This window comes from Hippoglossus hippoglossus, chromosome 17 (genome assembly GCF_009819705.1).
Source record: "Hippoglossus hippoglossus isolate fHipHip1 chromosome 17, fHipHip1.pri, whole genome shotgun sequence".
Lineage (NCBI taxonomy): Eukaryota > Metazoa > Chordata > Actinopteri > Pleuronectiformes > Pleuronectidae > Hippoglossus > Hippoglossus hippoglossus.
In genome coordinates this window covers 21,164,995-21,189,101 of record NC_047167.1, presented here as the reverse complement: position 1 = coordinate 21,189,101, position 24,107 = coordinate 21,164,995, and the positions used below count along the sequence as shown (strand labels likewise).

Here is a 24,107-nt window from a genome sequence, read left to right as displayed (position 1 = left end):
CACACACACACACACACACACACACACACACACACACACACACAGAAAAACGCGAGTCGGTTTTGGGAAACACCTCTTCCCACAGACTCGAACGCTCGTAGATGCTCAGAATATGGAACGCGAGCTTCCTACTAACACGTCTGAATTATGACATTTTTACACAAGCATCGCATCCTATTTCTAACTCGAAAAGGCAGAATTGTAACTCACATTCCGGCACCATTCCCCCCCGCCCCCCCCCCCCACTAACCCGTCCTGATACTCCACTTCTCACCACGACGCCAACGTGTCCCCTCGACATCCAAACCAGCTCAGTCCTTCACATCTTTTTTCTTTTGTCCAACCGACGAGGCAGAATCCCTCCGTCAACATCCGAGTGGCAGAGAAATCCACGTAAATCACCACTGACAGACACAATCCCCCCCCCCCACACCCCCTCCCCCCTCTCTCGCAGTTTCATCTTTTTACTCCATCAAACCTCTTTCTGTGCCGAAGATCCCCCCCACCCACCCTTAACGCAGCAACATGCAACAATCATGCAAAACTAGCATTCCCACCCTGCGCTACAAAGCCAAGGGGCTCCAGTATACATATATAAATATATATAAATATATATATAGAATTATATAGCATTCTTTTTACTTGACAGAAAATGTTTGGTGTGCTGTAAATACACTCTCTGTCCTCTCTCTACCCTCCGTCTCTCCTCTCTCTCTCTCTACATCTCCCTCTCTCCTGTATCTGATTCAGTCTGTTACTGCATTACAGTGACGTATATATACTCTTAAAATAAAATAAACGCCTGCCTGTTTTTATTACGTACGAGACAAAAATATCAGTATCTGGGGGGGAAAAAAGATTCTGAAAAAATAACCATGATGACGTTGCGATGAAAACTAACCTTAACTGCAAATATTTGTATGAGGAATGTTTCCTTGTTTTTTCTCTGCGTTCTTTTCTTTCCCGTTTTTGGTTTTCAGGACTCGTGAGAGACTTCCTCTCGTCGGCGTCTCGGTGTGTTGCTGTCAGTGTTAACAGTTTACAGTGTCTGTCAGTCTGTCGGCCCAGGAGTCCATGAATATCATTTACAACGTGTGGTTTCGATTTTGAGGTTTAGGTTGTTTTTTTTTATGCTGTTTGTTTGTTGACCTCTCTCTCTCCCCCCGTGTCCCGCGTCCACTGCCGCCATTTTGTCCTCCCGAAAAAACTAAACTGTAGCAAAACCTCGATCGAAAAACATTTTCAGAGGGGGGGGCAACCTGTTCGATGGAGCTTTCCTGGAGCGTCACTGCCCGGTGCTGGTGCTCGTGGACGGCTCCACTCGGCCCCTGCACCTCCCGCCTCCACCTTTCCTCCCCCCCACAGCAGACTGCTTGTCTTGGCACGAGCACCCGGCGCTAAATCCATTGAGTAGTGACTTCATGACTTCCTCTAAGACGCTGGCACAGTCGCTGCTCGCGGGAGGTGAAAATGCTCGCTTGCTTTCCACTACAGGGCCAAACAAGATTGCCTACATGCATTATGACAAACTTCCTGGCAACACAAAAAAAACCTTTTCTCTTATTGTTCCTTCTTTCTCTTTTCCTGCGTGTGTGTGCAGGAATCATTCGCCAGCTTAGCACAAGGTTTCCCACAAATGACGAGTGTTTTATTAAGGTTGTGAGTTGGCCTCGGTCCTGGCAAGCTCCGATTGGCCCGGGCGTGGAAATTGATTGCAATCTAACTAAGAGGCTCTGGGCTCCGGACTGCTCACGTGCCAAGGTTTGGCTCGACGGGCGCGGTGCCGAGCTGGAGTCTGGGCTGCACTAAGAAGAAAGTCATTCAGGAACTTAAACGTCCCCCCCTCCGCCCCGCTCGTCCATTTCTTTCCATTCTTTAATTAATCATCTGGTCTGTGTCCTGATCCACCTTCACCCGCTCTCCCCTTTCCTCATCGCTCCCCCCACCCCCCCAACGACCATCCATCTCTGCTCGATGTCCGATTCTCCTCGCTGGTTTCTCTCTCGTTCAGGAGTCCATGTAGACGTACAGTAGAAGTAGCGTCTCTAGATTCGCCCGGCGTTCGCTGATGGCTCTCCTCAGCACCTCCTGGGAGTGTTGCTACGGAGAGGAATCCATTTGCTGTTGTCCGTCGACCCGTTAGACAGTTATGTCTGTGATAGTTTTTGTACACCTTTTTTGGGAATGTTCAGGGATTGTGCTTTTCGTACCTTTCCCCCCCGCATTATCGTTAACCGCCACCACGCTGGCTGCATTTAAAGCCCAGCTGGTGCGTCTATAAGCTAGCTAAAATACAAAGGGTAATGTGACCCGAAGCAGGGTCAGCTGTTGTCTTACTTTCTCTCCTCCTGTGGCGTTCTCGTAAACTTGGCTTCAACAGTGTTTGAATTCCGTCGGACGCGGTTTCGACAAACCGAGGTGAACATTTTCTGGAGCTCATAACACTGTTGATCCCGCGTTTACGCCGCGTCGCTCTTCAGCCTGGTGTGTGCAGACCAGAGGACGGGCCTCGTCTCACAGAGCTCGCTGTCCACTTCCAAGAGATACCTTTGGTTTTGTATTTAATCCCAGTCCAATTCTGCTCTGTGAATGGAGAAAGGAAAATCTGCCTCATACCTAAAAAGTGTAGTGTCTTTTTAAAACTAATGGACCTGTATTTGCCTGTAATTTATCGTCCTGTCCTTCGTCTTAGTTAATGTGCTAGCATGTAGCTTGCATGAGAAACGGTTGGAAATGTAGATAGTGTCGGGGATGAGCAGCGGCGACGAGCTTCTCTCCTGAGGCGAGGGCGGCGGTCGGCCCCGGCTGACCTCGCCGCCGTTCTCTGATCTGCAAACATTAGGCCGTGCCCCGGTTCAACCATCTGTACCTCCTCATTAAAACAGAGGCAACTCACGAAGGGCCGTGTTCTTCTTCTTTTGCCACCACTGCTCCATTCAAACAACACAGAGGTACAGAGGAACTCTATCAGACTCATAAATCCCGTGCATCAGTGCAGTGATGACAAACTGTCACCAGATGCCAGCAAACAGCAGCTTGTCTTGTCCCGAGCTGTCCTGTCCTGTCCTGTCCTGTCCTGTCCTGTCCTGTCCCGCCACTCAACTCTCACCAACTCCTCTACGGGCAGTCGCACACTAGCTGCCTCTCATCCCTATTCGTTTTATGCTATACAAACAAATTGATTTTTAAATTCCGTTTTGTAAAAGGTGTGCATAATCTTAAATTTATTGATTTCAGTTCAACCGATAATCATATTTTTATTAGTTTGTCCAAAACTTGAAGGTTAGAACTTTAGTTTTTTGCGTATTTTATTGTTTCAACAACCATTTTTTAAAATAATTTTCGTGTATATAGTGTTGCCTTTACTGGATACTCTTACAAACGCACCCATGCACACACACTTAGGGTACATGCACATCCACACACATATCGGAATATGCACAGCAGGCATGGCGTCTGTGACTCTGGTGTATTTGTACATATGTGTGTGTGTGTGTTTGTGTATGAGTGTGAGATGTGTATTAATTGATCCAAACAGACTCCGAAAACACTCTGTACGCGTGTTGCGTTCACGAAAAATGTTATTATTTCAACGACTAAAATGACGTCTTTGTCTTTAGCTTCATTATTATTTTTGGATGATAAGTCTTCCTTTTGAATAAATGTCCATATCACATGAGAGTAGTGCTGTCACGTACGTTCCTTTCTACTATCGCCGAAGATGTCACCGAGGTGAGAGCCAGCCGCATGCTGTGGTGGGTTTGCCTCTGTTGGCCGTTTGTGTTCATGAAGTATTTGTTTTGATTTGGTTTTCTGTTCAAAAATACCAGTTCAGTTGTTGACTTCAATAAACATGCATTTGGGTTAATTTCACCTGTCGTTGTCGCTTCTTCCTGTTCAGAGACGTTTAGAGTCAGATGCTTTCTTGTTGCTGTTACTTTGCAGGTAAATACACAGCTTTAGGGGAAATGTGATACTTCTAAAAGCAGCTGGAGATTTCCAAAATCAATTTTAGAAGCAAATAAAAGCTCTAAAGTCCTAGTATTTGAAGTACTAATCTGACCAATGATCACTGTGTGTAGTGTAAATAATCAACAGGTTATAAAATGCCTCTCCTCATCCCCTTTTCACACTGTGCACTTACTGAATATGTCCAACAGGGGGCAGTGCAACACAATAACTCAAATCTCCTTTGCTTAAAAAGGTCAAATGTTTATAATAAAAAAAATGAAAACCTGAATTATACTAAATTTAGTTTCCTATTTGCAGACATGCTTTTCTTATTATTGCTGAAATAGATTATACTGTAAACTGTTTCTTTCTCTCATAAACAGTATAAAGGCCTCGTGGTCTCATGATCTTCCTTCCTTCCTTTCTTTCTTTCTTCCTTTCTTTCTTTCTTTCTTTCTTTCTTCCTTTCTTTCTTTCTTTCTTTCTTCCTTTCTTTCTTTCTTTCTTTCTTTCTTTCTTTCTTTACTTCTTTCTTTCCTTCTTATCTTCTTCTTGTTGCTTCCGCCCCTCTCGCTCTGTGGTTCGGGGGGGGGGCGGGGGGGGATATTGTTTCCACATGTTGATGCTGGGTTGGATGTTAACAATCAGCCTCACACTGTACACATGCTACTAGTTAATTACCCAGTAAGTAGTCCCAGTGCTCACACAGCTGGATGTTCCTAACTCTCTCCAGCTGTCGGAGAGAAGCAGACTGAGCTCGTTCCTAAACATCAATGTTCAAGAAGTATCATGGAAAACATGACGCTCAGTTTGATCATGTTAAATTTGATCAAAATGCATTTATACTGTTGCCAATAATAAGTGTGTAAGGCCTGTTTCATTTTAGGTTTTCACAAACTCAATTACATTTGACTGAAATGTATATTCTACAACATGATAGCCCACGTTGCTCGATCTACAGACAGTGGAGTCATGGACCTGTCTTCTCTTTTGGCTTTTGTCCCTTAGAATATTTAGAAAGTTTGGGTCCCCATACTTTAAACTGTGCAGGGTAACAGTGGTAAGTCATAGCTGATCAAAGATAGGACGATTCATTATACTGTGGCCAATCACAGACAAAGATTCATTGAGCCACATGTGTAAAAACCAGCAGATCCACAACTGAAACTCCAAAGAAAAGATTTCGGCCGGTCGTCACTTTAATATTCACTGACAGGTCGTTTTCCTTTTCTCTACTTTCCCTGTTATGAATATTCATGACTAAACTTTAAGTTTGAATCATGTAAATCCACACAGCCACAAACTTCTGTGCTTGGACTGACTAACATGAGGAAACAATCCCTCCATTGTTACCACATTCTGATTCAACTACTGGAAAACTGTGAGTGCTGCATAAAGACATGTGGAAAACACACACACACTGTAAGAGCAAGGACGGAGTCAGAAATACTTGGAGGGAAAATGTAATGTGCGTACGACCCATCACTCATAAGAATCAAAGAAAACATCTGCCTGGGTCTATGAAATATTACTTCATTAATATTTGTATACACGGATAAAGTAAGCACTTGTTTTGGGATAAAACATACAAACCGCAGATTTTTCTTCTAAAGATCTTCATGGGCCGACACTGGAAGAATAAAGTCTGACCCCGTGTGAATGTTTCAACACGTTTCAATCAAGTACAATCAACTTTAAAAACATGAACACTAAACTATATATCTTGATTTGGATAAACTCATTTTGTGCAACCAGTCTATAGTGTATACACCTCCAACTTGGTCAAAGATGACTGATTTGTCCTTTTATCAATATCTAAAAACATAAATACATAACCTGCTGTAGAATGTTGTGTGTCACAGTTGCATTCAGTCATTTAAAGGCCTTTGATTGATTGAAGTTTTCAGGTTCAGGTCGCAGTTCCCTCTGCGGCCACTGGAGCGCCCTCCTCTCCCTCTGTGGAGTCCAAAGCGGAGATTTGGAGCAGGGGGAGGGGAGAGGGAGAGAGGGAGAGAGGAGGGGGGGTGCCACTGATTGTAAGAGAGAGAGAGAGAGGGAGAGAAACAGAGAAAGAGAGAGAGGGGTATTCAGTCCTGTTTTAATGGGAATCCAGGAGGCACACAGGAAAGGGGGACGCAGAAACTGAGAAGGACAGAGAGAGAGAGAGAGAGAGAATAAAGAGAGAGAAGAGAGAAAGAGAGAAAGAGGGCAAATAAAAGTGGAGACAGGTTTATTTTACGCACGGAGGGGGGGGTGGGAGAGAAAACCGAGGAAGAGGAGGGTGAAGGAGCGCTGGATTTGTTTTCCTCAGAATGTGTCTCCTCTCACTCTCATGACTCCGGGAGGATTCCAGCTGAACGCAGCCGCGCCGGAGGAATTGATGGTGTCTGCTCGGGGACGCGGAGCCGACGGGAGGAATCTGAGCGCGCTCGGCTGAACCATGCCAACCCTGTGGATCCTAACTTTGGCGATCACCCTGAGCCGAGGTGAGAGATGTTCGAACCCCGCGCAGCAGGAAGTGACACGAGCAGGGGGGAGAGATCCTGCAAACTTTTCTTTTTCATTTCTCCTCTGTCCATCCTCTTTGTCCTTGTTGTTTCCTCTGCTGTGTGTGTGCGTGTGCGTGTGTGTGTGCGGGAGGCTGTGCGCGCTCCGAGGCTGAGTCCAGTGCCTCTGCTATTGTGCGTCTGTGTCTGGCACAGTGTGTGTATGTGCGCGTGTGTGTTGTGTTATTTGTGCTGCCCTGGACATCATCATTACAGCTCAGTGGCGCTGAAGAGTTAGAGTCGTGGGGTGTTCAGGGTCTCTGCTCCGCTGGGGGAAAATGAGATTCAGAGTAGACACACGCACGCACACACACTTATACACACACACACACACGCACGCACGCACAGACGTGTTGCGTTCATTTTTCTTCAATTAAACGTGAATGGGACAGACGTGGAGCATCTGCACGCGTCATCGCTTTGACGTGACCTTTGAAACGCACGAATAGATAAATGTGGTTGACACATGCATGCACACGCAGTGGGTCAACACAATATGCACGTATACGCGCACAAACACACACATACACTTTCTCTCTCTCTCTCTCTCTCTCTCTCTCTCTCTCTCTCTCTCACTCACACACACGCGCGCGCACGCACACACATTGCGCATAACCTGCCAGCCGGGGATGATAGATGAGGCGAGGATCCAGTGCACAGTCTGGTCACCGGGCTTTAACATGAGTCACACTGGATCAATTTCCAACACACACACACTCACGCGCATTCCATCAATCTCAGTGTGTGTGTGTGTGTGTGTGTGTGTGTGTGTGTGTGTGTGTGTGTGTGTGTGTGTGTGTGTGTGTGAGCAGGGGAGAGAAAAGGCCAGAGTCTCATGAGAGGGAAAGTCAATGTGTGTGTGTGTGTGTGTGTTAGAGACAGACCAGTGCGCCCTCTTCCTCTTAGCATGCAGGTAGAGTCTGGACATGCTCGTGCCCGTGCACGCGGCCTGGCTGCGAACGTGCAGGTGCCAAGAAAAATTCATATTTTACCGTAAAGACGGAGACATATTCACTGGACTGGAGGAGAAACCCCATTACTAATATTAATGTCCCTGTTTATCGATCACCTTGATAGATTGCCTCTCCCTCCCTCCCTCTCTCTCTCTCTCTCTCTCTCTAGCCTACACACACACACACACACACACACACACACACACACACACACACACACCGACTACCAGTGTGAGGGAGTGTGTGTTTCTGTTTGAGGGCAATCACAGCTCCAAAGACAGAGGTGATTAATTGAGGTGGCCTGATGTGAGCAGTTCATCCAATAGCGTGTGCGTGTGTGTGTGTGTGTGTGTGTGTGTGTGTGTGTGTGTGTGCGTGTGTAGGTGTGTGTGTGTGTGTGTGTGTGTGTGTGTAGGTGTGTGTGTGTGTGTGTACCTGTCTCAGCACCTGGGTCTCTTGGTGCCGCAGGCCGCCGGTGTGATGAGCCACAGACGGTTATCTGCATAGACAGACAGTGAGAGGAGCTCGCAGGCTGGAGCAGAGCTGACCACCTGAGTGGAATAAAACAGAATCTAATATCATGATCGTCTTAAACAAGAACGTGGAAACGAGCCGTCGACACGACAGAGAGAGAAAAGAGAACATCAGCATCTGGGGTTTTTAAAATGGATGCATTCAGCTTTCAATGAGAATCCAGTGAATGAGATGAGACTGGTCGACAATATGATGAATCAGTGTCATCAGGACGAGAGCTGGAAGCTGGATGGAAGAGGAGAGAGAAGAAGACAGAGAACAGAACAGAACAGAAGAGAATCAGAGAGAGAACAAACATGCAGAACATTAGAGAACAGAACAAAATCACAGAGAAAACAGAACAGAACAGAACAGAGAACAGAACAGAACAGAGAACAGAACTGAGAACAGAACAGAGAACAGAGAACAGAGAACAGAACTGAGAACAGAACAGAGAACAGAACAGAGAACAGAACTGAGAACAGAACTGAGAACAGAACAGAGAACAGAACTGAGAACAGAACAGAGAACAGAACAGAGAACAGAACTGAGAACAGAACAGAACAGAACAGAACAGAGAACAGAGAACAGAGAACAGAACAGAACAGAACAGAGAACAGAGAACAGAGAACAGAGAACAGAACAGAACAGAGAACAGAGAACAGAACACAGAACAGAACATAGAACAGAACAGAACAGAGAACAGAGAACAGAGAACAGAACAGAACAGAACAGAACAGAGAACAGAGAACAGAGAACAGAACAGAACAGAACAGAGAACAGAGAACAGAGAACAGAACAGAACAGAACAGAGAACAGAGAACAGAGAACAGAGAACAGAACAGAACAGAGAACAGAGAACAGAACACAGAACAGAACATAGAACAGAACAGAACAGAGAACAGAGAACAGAGAACAGAACAGAACAGAACAGAGAACAGAGAACAGAGAACAGAACAGAACAGAGAACAGAACAGAACAGAACAGAACATAGAACAGAACAGAACAGAACAGAACATAGAACAGAACACAGAACATAGAACAGAACAGAGAACAGAACAGAACAGAACAGAACAGAGAACAGAACAGAACAGAACAGAACATAGAACAGAACAGAGAACAGAACAGAACAGAACAGAACAGAACAGAGCAGAACATAGAACAGAACACAGAACATAGAACAGAGCAGCAGATCAGTGTCTCCAGCTGAGCCGCTGTACTAAGCCTGTAAATGTGATCAGAGTGAATCCGTCCCCGACATGCAGCTGCTGCAGCCTAATGTGTGTTTAGCCTGTTTGGACTCTTCCAGGTGTCGGCTGCATGACAGCTCCGACTGTCTGAGCGTCCTGATTTACTGCACACACACACACACAGTCACACACACAGACACACACACACACGCACACACAAACACACACGCATACACAAACAAACAAACAAACGCCAACTACATCTCCGTGTGGTTGACCGCGTGTCTTTGGGCCTCTGTAATTACCATTCAGTCCTGTTCGTGTGTGTGTGTGTGTGTGTGTGTGTGTGTGTGTGTGTGTGTGTGTGTGTGTGTGTGTGTGGCGTGTTGCTGCTGTGATCCGACGCTGTGCTCCCAGCGCCGCTCTGGCCACAGGCGGGGAAGCGTGTTTCTCACAGTCGATTCTTGAACAGCACTTTTGCTTGAGCTGAACATTTTTGCAGCCTGATCATGCAAGCAAAGCAAGCAAAGCAGTTCTTGCACTGCCAGCACCTGTCCCATCTCCCTGCACTCCCCCTTTCACACACACACACACACACACACACACACACACACACACACACACACGTTTTCTTTTTTACCCCCCCCCACGCCTCCGACACTCTTTTCTCGCAGATGAAAAGAGACAGGCTAAAAGACAGAGAGATGGAGGCAGGGAGAGACGAAGAAAGGAAGAGACAGCGGGGTTCAGTCCTAATCTGTTGACAAGAGGGGATGTTTGAGGATAAACAGAGGCAGAGCTGCAGCGAGAGAGAGAGAGAGAGAGAGAGAGAGAGAGAGAGAGAGCGAGAGGGCCCCACTGGCTCCAGTCTCAGCTTCAACAGCGACCCGGCTGGACCTGGAGCGTTTGGCACTTTACAAGTTGACGCGCAGGTTCATTCCCAACGTGTGGGCTCCAGAGGCTTTTTTACCTGAAAAGTTTTCACCTCTTGTCCAAAACACCCAAAACCTCTCAAAGAATCTGAATCTAGTCCAACTGTGAGAACGCAAGTATCCAAGTTAGTTGCCGTGGACATTCTCTGGAGTCTCTCTGGAAGTAAACTCTCTGGATAATGTCCGAATGCGCCCATGTGAGAATACAGCAGGAGACTCTCCGGAGGATTCACCGCGAGCGAGCGGGTGCGTCGGTGACGTTTCTGACACGCAGGCAGACACAAAACTGGAAAAAACGTAAAGAACATGAATATGTCAGAATGAAACGAAAGGAGTCGTGCGGGTAGAAGACGCCAAAGAAGACAACACGATTAGAGAGCTTCTGGTGACACAGGCCAAGACACCGTCACTCGCTTTAAACTGTGTTGTAAACTCCAGAGAATGTCCGGGACCCACCATTCTTCAGGGTTCATGTCTGATACCGTGTAACTGTCTGGGATCATTTGTTTTCCGATCATTTAAACTTTTAGATCGCTGCGCTACACCAGCTCGCAGTGAAGGGATTCCTGCTACTGTCTGTTTAGTCAAGATTCACTAAATCTCATCTGCACTTCCTCACATTGGCAGAGTATTACCTCAAGGCAAGATAAGAGAGATTATATAATTTCCAGCTAATTCATCTTTTGATCATTTGGCTACAGGGAAACCCACGGTTGCATTGCTGGATTTTTTTTATTTTGCCAGGGGGTGAAAATTCAAAAAACTGACTCACCCACTTCATTCAACCACCTCCGCATCCTTGTGCATTGTGTAGGTACATGGGGGGGGGCTTCAAGATGATGAATTAAACTGATTCATTCAGAAATATAAACCATCAATGCCCAATATACACTTCAAGGAGACATATCCTTCTTATATTCAGGTTGATCATTTCAATTAATTAAAAAGTTTGACAAGCAATAATGTTTAAAAAAATGTCATCGCTTTCCTCAAACTATCCGTTTCTGCAGCACCTCCTCTCAGCCTCTGTCTGAAAGACTTGCTCTTTGTTCAGGAAACTTCTTCAAGGCCACGTTCAGACCTGCAGCGCTGCATAAAAGAAATGTGGCCTCGTCATTAATTTGAATGAGAACAAACTGTTCTGGAAAGTTTGCATCACGGGACCTGTGTGATTTCAGATGATAAGATGACAAAGAGGTGATTTTCACAAACAGACTTGCTCTTCGTGTAATTAGCACAAAAAGAACACACAGTGAAGTCCTGAGGTCTCGATCCCCTGAAGGAAGTTTGAAACGCTCCGATACAGAAAACAGCTTTTAGAAAACAGCAGTGGACCAGAAGTGATGGAATCCCGTTCTCCCACTGCAAAGGGAAAACAATACTCAATACAATATTCATTAAAAAATAAGTGCACCGATGACATTGTTCAATATGGACGGTGACTGAACATGTTCATCTCCGTGGTGGATTTTCACTGATGAGCATTTCTTGCATGAGCAGCCTCAGGACGAATCAAACCCCGAGTCCCGACCATTAGTCCCGTACTGTACTGATTGTGCCATAAAAGCAAATATAAAAGGTTGACTGACTCCGCGGCTCTAATTGGGTGGTAAAACAAAATCCACTTGAATAAAAAGCGTACTCTCAAAAGAAGATAATTAAGAATGACGTGACAAGCGCTGTTTAAGAGCAGAGGTTCAAACAACATCGCCGGCGCAGTAAAGTGTGTGTGTGTGTGCATGTGTGTGCGTGTTTGTGTGCGTGTTTGTGTGCGCGCCTCGTCCCAAAGCCCTCCAGTACCTGACAGATCTGATATCCTTACGGCTCGGGAAGCCTAATCCGAGGTGACAAGGAACAGCAATTAAAATAGATAAATAAAATAATTGGCACAATTTGCCATCGCTTAATTCACAGCAATGCCCCGATAATCTAGTAATCTGCTTTGACGACAGCAGCAAACGCCCCCTAACCTCCTCTGCACATGTTGATTTGTGTTTTGGGGTGTGTGTGTGTGTGTGTGTGTGTGTGTGTGTGTGTGTGTGTGTGTGTGTGTTTCGGTGTGAAAGACTGAGGAGTACGCAGAGCAGAAAGCATCATGTGGTATTAGAACTGACACCCATCAATCTGCCTGATCTGTCGGCCTGAATAATGGAGGACTAGTGGACACGGAGAGGAGGAGGAGGAGGAGGAGGAGGATGAGGAGGAGGAGGAGGAGGAGGAGGAACTGGAAGACAAAGAAAATGAAGGAGTATACATGAGAAGAAGACGAAAGGAAAGGGCCAGGAGGGGAATTCAGATGAGAGGTGGGCAGAGGAGAGGCAACGATCAGAGGAGGAGTGAGGAATCAGATGTCAGTGAAAGAAGGGCAGAAGAGGAGGGAGAGGAGGAGAGAGAGGCAGAGGTGTTGATGAGTAGAGGAAACGAGAAGGAGCTAAAAAAGGAGAAAAGGTAGAAGAAGAAGGTTTAGGGAAAGTGATGGAGAGAAGGAGGTCAAGGGAGAAATTTGAGGTGTAAAGGACGACAGCAGATGTTTGTGGGAGCTCAGAGGAAGAATGGAGGAAGAGGAGGAAAGATGTTTCAGACCAGGTAAATGTAAGAAGGTAATGGAGAGGAGGAGATGAACAGAGCAGACGGGGGAAAAGGAGGAGAGCCAGGGAGCAGATGGAGGAAACAAATGGAAGGGAAGAGAGGATGAGGTCTGGGGGAGAGTTTGGGCAGAAAGAGAGGAGAGGATTTGGAGAGGAGGAGAGTAAAGGAGGACGAGAGCAGAGCAGAGATTTATGGGGGATGACACGAGGGAGAGTGGGGAAATAGAGGAGGAGATGAGGAAATTGGAGAAGGAGGGAAGTGGAGGAGGAAAGACAGAGGGAGGAAATGCTAAGGATCGGGAGGCAGGAGAGAAAGATGGAGATGTGGGAGTTAAAGGCAGAGGAGGAGGAGAGAGAGAAGAGGAGTGTATGAGGGGGGAGAAGGAGGACAAGGAAGAAATGTGGGGAGGAGGAGGACAACAGAGGATTAAAGGAGGACAGCAGATGTTTGAGGGAGCTCAGAGGAGAAGCAGAAGAAAGAGGTTTGAGGACAGGTAAATGAAGGAGGGGAATGAGGAGGAGGAGATGATGCAAACAGAAGTGGAAGATGGGGAGAGCATCCTTCAGAACAAGGGAGCTGGAGAAGGAGTGTGTGAGATGAGAGGAGGAAAAGAGAATGAGAGAATTTGGATGAGTGGAGGAGAGAAGGAAACACAAATGGACACAATATGGAGTTTGAAGGGAGGAGATCAGAGGAGGAGAGGATGATGGCTGGAGCAGAATTTGGGTAGGAAGGAAAGAGAGGGTTGGGAGAGGAGGAGAGAAAAGGAGGACGAGAGCAGGGCAGAGATTTATGGGGGATGACACGAGGAAGCGGGGAAATAAAGGTGGAGATGAGGAAATTGGAGGAGGAAAGAGGGATGGAAGACAGAGGGAGGAAATGCTAATGAGGGGGAGGCAGGAGAGAAGGATGGCATGAGGTGCAGTAAAGTGTGGATGAGGAGGAGAGGAGGAAGAAGGAGAGTCAGGGAGCAGAGATTTATGTGGAGGGGCTTGCAGCCAGGGAGTGGAGGGAAACAGCCAGGCCTATTATAGATGGGACTCTCCTGGGAGAGCAGGTCCTGGAGCTTTCCAGGCATTTCCACCGTATTTCACCGCGGCTCCGAAAGCTGCACGCTGCAATGCACAAAGCGCCGGCCTCGCCAGAGTCCTCAGCCCTGGGAGGATAAATAAAGTGGGTCCCTTCCACTGCATGCGTATTCAATAAAAGTGATAAAAGGCTGGAAGTAACCCTTAGCTTCAGTGGGAGGGAAAGTGAGAAACCAAACTGGCCACCCTCTCCAAGGAGGAGCGTTCAAAGAAAAACTCAGACATCAAACGCACCACGAGCGTAGAGCGCGTCTGCTTTCATACGAGGGAAGTCAACAGAAAGGTCTGAGAGATCAAATGATCCGAGTGTGGAGGTAGTTTGTGTTCCGGCTTCTCTCTGTTTCTTTGTCTGCCTCGGTTTTCTCTCGCTCGCTCACCGTCGGCGAGAGGTAGAGGGGAGAGAGAGAGAGAGAGAGAGAGAGCAAGAACAATTGAATGGGCCTCCCACATAAAATCCATTCAGAGGCGTCTTGAGGAATGAGAATGAGAAATTGTCCGACGCAGTGAATCAAATCAATCTGATCCATTACAAGATCACTATCAGAAGGTTTTCCCCTTTGTCTTTGCCCCGGATTATGCATGCTGCTGGATAAGTGTGTGCATGTGTTTCTACATATCTGTGTGTGTGTGTGTGTGTGTGTGTGTGTGAGTGTTGTGTTATTCAATACCTGACGTAGCACCGTGTCTCATGTAATCAATGAAAGAATTACTCAGTTAACTCATGTGATTACTTGAACGACAGACTATCGAATACAAAATTTGCCAGTTGTTGGAGCTCAGCGATAAATCTGAAATATACATAACGACGGCCTGAGGGTCTGAGACGACATGTCAGGGGCACGTCAACGCCATCTTTCTCTCTCTCTCTCTCTCTCCGCGTTTCCTGTTCAACTCGTGAATGTTTACTGTAGAAAATAAAGACGAAATAAGGCCCCACAATAATCATCTTAAAAATGGGAAATCAATATTGACAACTGTGAAATACCAGAGAACAAATGTCGGGCTGGGCGATAAAATGACGACAATAACTATCACAGTATAATTTCCATCAATAACAATATTACTAAAGTTCAAATATAGCCTATATCAATATAAAGCTTGTGCATTGTTTAAAACCTCAAATTTCCCTCAGGAGCAAAAATCTGTCTTTAAACTGACATTGATTGTGATAATGATCGATATCAACATCAATATTTTAGTCTCAAAATGTGGAATAATACCTGTAATTGTTGATTATATGTTTTAGTGATTATATTCACTATCAAGTTTTGGCAATTACAGCTTGAAATAGTCTGAGATTGGTTTAATTTTCTTTAATTAATATAATTAGACAAAGTTTTTTGTCTTTTGCCAAACTCACCAACCTAAGCAACCAACATGGTTTCCTTCTGCTGCGTCTTTTACACAAATCAAACCTGTTTGGGGAATAACATAAGTACAGTAAACCTCTTCTGTAGGTGACACATCTGCAAGAACACTGTCAAAATAAAAACAGAATGTGCAGACAATTTTATATTACACTGCGTTTTATCCTCATATAACAAGGCAGATACTAAATTCCATTAAGACTTAATATCTTATTGAAACTAACGCTTGAGCTACAGGAAAAAAAAGTTTGTAATATTTAATACTTTCCCTCTGTAAAATCCGATGCATGAAGATCATAATCCTAATTTTTCACACCCTACAGACCCACTATCCACTGGCTCAACTTTCACTTAATTTAACATTTAGCTCTTTCCAATCTTCCCCCGTGCACAGAGGCTTTTCCAAACTTATTTCCCTTATCACAAACGGAAACTTGTGTAACCAAATGATTTCATTGCATACGCGCCAATTTCCTTTTTTATTTCCTTTTTGAAGTCTCACGATATCCCTCCATTCCTTATGTTATTTCTTTTTTCCTTTGGTGGATTTTAAACGGCGATAAAAGAAGCAGCAGCGACTTAAAGATGGAGATGGACAACATGATTACGGATGATGAAAGCTGGTATCCATCACCACCCACTCTGTTTGTGTTTCCATCCTCCCTCCGTCTATCTGCCTGTTCCTCCTCTCTCCCCTCTTATGTTTTAATGTAAGTCGATAACTATCAGGAGCTGATAACACCCTGGGCTCCGCTCGGCTTGGTGAGGCTCGATGAGGCGAGGAGAGGAGAGAGCGCGAGCGGAGTTGGGTGAGGTGGTGAAGTGTGTGTGTGTGTGTGTGTGTGTGTGTGTGTGTGTGTGTGTGTGTGTGTGTGACACTATCTCCCCTCAGTGAGGCCTATGTGCTCGGGTGCAGGAGATAAGCGAGCAGCTCTCAGCGCTGGCGGTGAAGGGGGGGGGGGACAGTGACGTCACCGCTTGTCTCTCAATCCCGTGGCGGTAAATGAAGTTATGGTGGCACAGGTGGAGATTATGACAGAATTAGATTTGTCTCTGCTTCACAAAGGAGATAAGACCGTGATTAGTGGCTGTGTCACTCACTCACTCACTTCTATATTTACTTCTGTGCAGAGAACTGAGCTCATTGGAAAATGAACACTTCTGGATACTAAAATGTGTTTTGGGATTTCCCCCCCGGACGACGCTGTTGTTGTTGTTGTACGTCATAATCAGAGACTTTAAAGGTTCAGGGTGTAGAATTTAGTGACACCTAGTGGTGAAGTTGCATGTTGCAGCTGAACACCCCTCCCCTCACCCTCCCCTTCCAAACATGACAGAGAACCTGTGGTAACCTTCAGTTGTCATAAAAACTCAAACGGTGTTTAGTTTGTCCAGTTTGGGCTACTGTAAAAAACATGGCGGCCTCCGTAGAGAGGACCCGATGTAAATATTTAAATTTAAAGGAACCATTCTAGAGTAAGATAACAACAATTTGTACAATTTAGATGATTAAAGACTAGTGAAAACATCACTAGGATTATTTTATATTCAATTTCTGCCAATAGATCCTGCGGCCCTTGCTCCTCTCGACTCCCCCCCCCCCGCGAGCCGAGGCGCAATGCATGATGGTATATATTGCTCGGTTAGTGACGATCGGTTATACACTACTTTTCATGATGCATTGTGGGAAACAATGTGTGCAGGATATAAGAAATTTCACAAAATATTCGGACATCACTACAAAATGGTGAATTCGTTATAAAGTGGACTATAAAGAGATTGTAAATGATTTCGGACGCAGCCATTGTGTTTGTGGTTCATTGGGATTTTTTTAGTTTTGGGCAAGTTGCACGCAAGATTTCTGCTGTTGATATTTCAGATAATCCATAATAACAGTGTGGCTTTGTTTGATCTAAGTGACTTGGTGAGTCATGACAGGGTGACAGCACCCGTTAACATCCTGAAAACCAAGCAGCTAAACGCAGCAGAGAGATTTCAAAATGTCACCCAGGAAGAAGGCTTCATGTTCAGGTTGTGACATTATGGGAACGCAAGTCTGATTCGAGGATGAAAATCTAGTTCCCAAGAGGTAAACCGATAACTTTAGGGATATGACTTATGGTTATGGTCTTCATGTGTGTGTCTGTGTGTGTGTGTGTGTGTGTGTGTGCCACAATAAATGCTGAGGGCCAGAGGAAAATAAAAGAGTGGGTCTGCTACTACCCAGATGGGGCGAGTAAAAAAAATAAAAAAATAAAAAGGGAGAGGAAGCAGAGAAGCAAAAGCGAGCGTGTTGGGGGAGAGCGAGAGAAAAAGATAATTTCTTAGCTCTTCTTTTAAATAAGTCTGTTTCTATAGCAACCATCCAACCAGCCGCTGGAGAGACAGCGAGCGAGAGGAGAGAGAGGGAGAGAGGGGAAAGTGGGGGTGCACCAGAGAGACAGACGGAGGGATAGAGAGAGAGAGAGAGAGAGAGAGCGTTACCATAGCAACGGAAGAAGAGGGAGGAAAAATGACTTGGAGAAACTTTAAAAAAAACATATAGGAAGAAAAGGAAAAGGCGAGATAAGCAAAGGAGTGAATTTACAGCACTGCAGCACGGAACGGTATCGGGCCAGTTCCTCGGCAAGTTAATTAAAAATGTGATTAATTACTCATCACTCGTTGGAGAAAAAAAAAAAGAAGAGATTATATTACTTTCTTATAGAAGTTCAGTCGTGTGAGGAGGTGTTTCTCACGTCCAGGGTCCAGGAGGTAAAAGTCTGTTTCTACACGAAGGTGAATTACAGTTGGAGCAGAGCATGAAACTACGGAAGCGTATTGCATTCACTTGAGATAAAAAAAATAAAATAATAATCTGCTCGGTTCTAACGAGATAATTAAGGAAACTCTCCTGGTTCAATGATCAGTAGAAAGACGAGGTGCTGTCATAGCCAATCAAAAACGCTTCAAATACCTCCTGTTAAAGTTGTTGATTATACTTTGTTGAAACCTAAAGAAAGATCAGAATCATAATCTGTCTGATTCTGTCTTTTGGATAACTTAGTTGTATTTTGTTCTCAACTGACACGACACAAACTAGACATTTAATCTATATCTTGTTAATTTCTTGTTAATTAGAGAGGCAACAAAGACACTTGTGTTAAAATAAGGGAAACATCATAGTTTTGATTAAATGTAAATGAACATTGCATAAACCAGATTCTTTCCCTGACTGCAGCTTCGTGCTGTGTGAACATCATCAACAGACCTAAGTAATGCTGTCAAACTCCACAACACAATGTTTTGGTGGTAATAAAAAGGTTCTCAGTGAGTTTCCTGAAATGTTTCATATATTAAAACGGTGAAATTCATCAATTTACAACATTTCATCATTATATTAATAGAAATCTGCTTTATGGTTCCTTCAAAATGCATTTGCTCTTACAAAATACGTCTCATTGTTGACGTTTGTGTCTCAAAGCACATGGAGAAGATTCTGGGAAGACAAAAATAATCTGTGAAAATTCTCTTAATAATGAAGCCTCACTGGGATCTCCTGAACTCCTCCCTCTTAAAAAATAAGTAATCACATTACTTCTCAACAGTGTAAATGTAAACTAAAGTCCGACCGAGCGCAGTGACGTGACTCCAGTGTAGCTGGGATATAAAGAGAGGCTGTGCTGTGACAATATTGGCTTTGGCTGCTGCCTGATTGTCCATTCTCAGCTCTTGACCACACATGACCTCCATCACTATGTGGAGAGGGCGAGCGAGCAAGGAAAAGCACTGGGGGGAGGGACGTGCGGAGGGAGAGAGAGAGAGAGAGAGAGAGAGAGGGAGGAAGAGGATTGATTGGGAGTCCCAGAGTTCAGACAGCTGACCACAGAGGCCTCGATCCGTTCCCCCAAAAGCACTGAAGCTACATGATGATCCTAAATAAGAGCCGACGTGGGTCGTGTGGGGCGAGAGGGACCAAATTCTTCATCCTATAAACTGATGTGTGCACGATTGTATTTAGTGCACGAGCAGCACGTGTCGGGTTCTAGTGATGGACAAAGTCGAAAGGTGCCGTGAGCTGCGTAAATGTGAATAATTTTAATTTACGTTTAATAGCTTTACGATCAAATGTGTTTTTAGCAACTGATCTTTTATGAAAGTTCCTCTGATGGTTTGCTTCTGGATTTTAATTAATTTCTCTCGACAGCAGTATACGGTGAAGATTGTAAAGCACAGGAGGAATTTTTATTTCCACCAGCTTTGAAGGATACCACTATTTGATTATGTGAAACTCTTTTAGATTTAGTGAAGGTTGAAGCTGAAGAGAAATATGAGTTTCAGTTAATCCAGCTGTATCTGCTCCTGGTGGTGGATTTACAGTCGTAACAGAGTAAGCAGAGTGGTTTGAAGGTTCTTCTGCTGGAAAACTCCCTCAAACATTTTACTCTTCAGCCGTTGTTGCTTAAATCACTGTAACGCTGTCAGAGAGAATACGGCTCAAGGTTCCTCGGAATCCAGAATCACTCAGATTCCTTATCTCACTCCACTGATCAGTAAATATAGAGCTTTACCAGGAACATTTAGGAACCAGAACGTTTCATTTTATCCACCTGTAAAGAACTCATTCATCTCTGCTTTATATTGTAGTATATGTTTATGTAAATGCTTTATAGTATATCTTTAGTATATTATATTATAGCATATTTTAAGTTGATTTATTACGGTATATATTAGGGGTATGCTCTAACGTACATGAAAGTGTTAGTATACTGGCTATAAACACCATCCGTGTACAATGGCAGCAGCTTGCCATGTTGTGTTTCTAGACCTTGACACAATGCAACTTAAAAACTGCCTCATAAATAAGTGATCGCTCTTTTTTTAATTTTTATAAAGGTTAAATGCACAACAGCAGCCTGAACATGATTTAGTTCTGAATTATTAAAAAGCCACTGTACTTTTATCAAACTTTTTCCTCCCATTGTAAAGTTTGGGTGTTAGTGTGCGACCTCACAGTGAATCAGAGCTTTTTCGCCTTTTTTGTCTGTGTCTGGTGATTCCTGTTTCTCAACAGCGCAGAGAGAGAATCTGGTAGATTTGTCCTTTGAAAGAGCTCAACAAAAGGTTCCCGTCGTTAGAACGCCGTACGGAGCCGGGTGAAATTAATGGGGTTTGGAACAAAAGGTTTCGAGAAAGATTTCCCCGACTATTCCCCCGCGCAATTATTTAATCCCTTGTAATTAGTCTGCGTGTTTGAAAAGGAATACACATTTTCTGTCTCCCCCCTTTTTTCTCCCTCGTCAGTTGGAAGATGAAATCGCAAGGAAGAAGAAAAACAGCCCGTAAACACCTGCTGGCTTTGAGCAGCAGTTATGATATAGTTTTCAGTCACTAACGATTTACGTTCCTCATACTGGACCTCATCAGGGTTGTTATTTTCCACGAGGAACCGTCGTGATAATAAAGACGTAAACTCCGGGCCAGCTCTTCTGCATGAATTAAACCTTTCTGCGTTTAGCTCCAGTGCACTCAGGACTCTCATCAGACCACTTTCTTCTTCTGCTTTTATGGACCATGGCTGTTTTGGTGAATTCTGCCCAGCAGATAATGAGCAGAGTGTCGTCATTTGATTTCTGGCTGAGCCCACACAGGACAGCTGTCTATTTTAAGCTATAGCTGCTGGCCAGCGAACATTAGCCTGTTTTACACCGATAGCAAATAGCCATCAGGCGTAAATGCAAGCCAGTTAGCCAACAAGCCATCTGCCGCGCGCCGCAATTATGCCGCTTTAAGTGCTGTTGGAAATATAGTAATTATGAGTTGAGCGCGCATTAATGACCCAACACAATAGTAAATGTGCCCGGGAAAGGGGGGGGGGGGGGGGGGGGGGGGGTTCGATGATACCTGTGTGTAACAGTCTGTAAAGTGCGTGGACGCTTTGTGAATACTGATGGAGTTTGTTAGGGCGGGGGTTGTTTTCTAAATAAACAAAAAGAGACAAAACTACTTCTGTGATCATTTCACTTTTAATAGTGTCCAAAAGCAGTTATGCACAAAATTACATTTCCGTCCTCTGAGCTCAGCTGCAGCGGCGCTCGCTCTTGATGAGCTTTCAAAGCAGCGGGCGCCAACTGGAGGAGCAGGTTCGCCATTAGCCGCTTCCAAGCTCCCTGTGCTGTTCACGTTGTGTTCAATGACAGTGGGCTCATTGAGACCGCTGCTCGCTCTCAGTGTAAATCCACAGGCTGCGTTCGGTGACTCTCTCCCTGCCAGTGACAGCCGCTGTAGTCAGCAGCACATTCAGGTCAAGCAACTCGACTCATTCCGTCACATTCAGCCACGAGCCTTTTTGCTTTCACAACGCTCTGATTAAGTGGTACAATAGTTGCAAATCTGCTGGCGTGTTTGCTGAAGAGTAATTACGAGCGTCTGATAAGCGTTCTGGGGAAGTTTCCCAGCAACATGATTTCCACCGGGGCTCTATCTCAATTGAAAGTGATTGTCTTTGCCGAATTGGCTCAGCCGTGATCCTGGAAACTGGCCTTTTCTCACACACATGATAAGACAACAGATTGCCTTGTACGCCGTCCAACCAAGAATAATGCTGCAAGCTGTAATAATTTACACCATCCATCAGGGCTTCTCCACGACTACATGCCTGCTTCATCTCAGAGATAAGACCGCTGCACGCCGGCGATGTCTGGGAATGGTAAATGCCATGTCGGAGGCTCTAATTGGCCACAGAGAAAGCGGGCTGAGGCTTCTCACAGACGCATCATACAACATAAACACGTTGATGCAAATCAGGCCGTAGCACTTCACGGGGATGGGAAGTGGAGGAGGAGGAGGGTGGAGGGGATATGAAGAACGAGGTTTCCCACTTTCTTAATGTGCCTTTTGTGTTGTTTGTGGTGTGTGAGTGTGTGTGAGTGTGTGTGTGTGGGTCGGCCTCGCTTCCCCTCTCTCAGGATCCCTCCGTCTGTGTTACCATGGGGACGGCATGCATCCTATATCGCTCCCTCTTAACCCCCACCACCACCACCACCTCTCTCTCTCTTTCCCTGTCTCCTTTACTCGCTGGTTTCGGTGTTACCATGGCGACACACGTCTGTCTCGTCTCTGCCTGCTACCTGTTTCACATGCGGCCCTCCTCCTCTGGGTCAGCCTCCTCATCTGTCCGTCTGCTCCTCCGTTTGTGTGTCTGCCGCTGGATGTTTGTGTGGCCTCGCCGTGCGTCTCTTTGTTTGCTCTTTGTTTATTTGTGGGTGTTTTATGTATTTGGACGCGTGTGCGTCCGTGTGGCTGTTTCCCTGTGTCCGTCCCCTCGTCATGTGTTTGCTTTCTGTGTCTCGCTCCTTTTTTCCTCTATTTCTCTCCGGCTCAGTGGCTGCCTGTCTGGCCACCAGGCTTTTCCACCTCTAATCCCCTCCTCTCCTCTTTCTGCTCTGCTGCTCGGCTCTGTCGTTCTCCTAACATCAACCCCTCTCTCTCCCCTCTCTCTCTCTCTCTCTCTCTCTCTCTCTTATATATATATATATTTTCCTCTTTCACCCCCTGACTCGTTTGTTTGCTCCCACATCAAAACACGGCTCTATCCATTGAATGTCACTGGGAACACACAGTCTTTTAAAAAAAGGAAAAAGAAAGGGAGGGATTTAGGTAATTTTTGCAGACAGCAGCTGTTGCTATGGCGACACAACTTTTGGATTTGCTGGGGAATGCGAGGGATGAATAGAGGGATCGACGGAGGGAGAGAAAATGTGTGAGGATTGGAGAAAAGGGGTAAGAAAGAAAGAAAAGAGAGGAAGCCATGTATTTGGCACGGTGGCGCACGCTGACCCTGGTTTGTCCTTTCAGATGCAGTTGGACATTTTGGGCAGGAAACCTCCATGACTGTTTCTGTTTTAGATTTTCCCTATCTTTAATAATTCATTCAGATTTTATGCTGTCAATCAGTTTTGTAAGAGCGGAGGCTAGTTTTTCCCTAAATCTCACTTTGGATATGAAACCGTCGTCTGCTTGCTAATGCAGGTAGAAAGGCACTTCATTAAGCTTCCACTGGTACAACTGACCTTGCTTTGTTCTGCCTCCACTCACTTTTACCCTGGGAAAAGAAAAACAGCCACCATCAGTCAGAAAAATACGGAGAATTAAAAAACGAAGCCAAACTCGACCCTTCCCCCGTCATCAAGTGTTTTCCTCTTTGTTTCATCGTGTTGCGAATGTGTCCGTCACTTCCTTCAAAACGGTGAATGTCATATTTAGGATCGCGCCCCTCCCCTCTGTGTGCATTTAGGGGGAAAGCATTTTATTATAATATGCATTGGAATATTCAAAGTAGGCAGGCAGGGGGTGTGATGAAGGAGACTGGAGCCTTTGGGTATTGATGTAGAGCTGTGGAATTAGCTGCGCAATTCTATTGATTCAAGCTGTGAGGACTGGAATATGAAACGTGTGTGTGGGGGGGCGGGGGGATGAGGGCAAAAGACCTTATCAATGAACTTGGGGAATGAAACAGAGAGTGAAAGAGAATGAGGAGGGGGGAAAAGGAAAAACCAGATTAACAGTCAGCAGAGAATTGAATTAAAGGGAGACAGAAGGAGAGAGTGGGTGCAGAAAGAAAAGGAGATTATGAAGCAACACAGAGGAGGAGTACGACGAAAAGGAAGAGGGAAGAAAGGACGGGCACAAAGAATGCGAGGATGGAAGAGAGAAAGCAGAAACATGATGAATGAGCCGAGTGGCAACACGTAAGAGAGAAAGATCAAATAAACAGAGGAGCGAGGGAACGGGGCAGAGAGGTCAGGGCTCGCCGCCAGTGGCACTTTAGCCCGGAGACGCCACGCTGCAGTAAACCCTGCGCGCCTGGACACTGCCAATTATTAAAGGGAGGACAAAGTTGACAAATGTCAGAGTTTACGTTCATTACAGGAGGCGGGGGAGAGGATGGAGAGAGTAGGCGACGGAGGAGGAGGAGGAAGAAGAAGGGAGAGAGGGAG

The 24,107-nt window shown here is 45.3% G+C and overlaps 1 protein-coding gene across 2 annotated transcripts in view; it reads left to right on the top strand.

Annotated features, from left to right (window-relative positions):
• The first annotated feature begins 5,999 nt into the window (after nucleotides 1–5,999).
• Nucleotides 6,000–24,107, top strand: part of kirrel1b (kirre like nephrin family adhesion molecule 1b) — a 72,712-nt gene continuing 54,604 nt past the window's right edge. For both annotated transcript variants that reach the window (XM_034613991.1, XM_034613990.1), the window contains exon 1: nucleotides 6,000–6,437. In XM_034613991.1, the coding sequence (XP_034469882.1) occupies nucleotides 6,392–6,437 (46 nt within the window). In that variant the 5' untranslated portion in view covers nucleotides 6,000–6,391. The remainder of the gene's footprint in view (nucleotides 6,438–24,107) is intronic.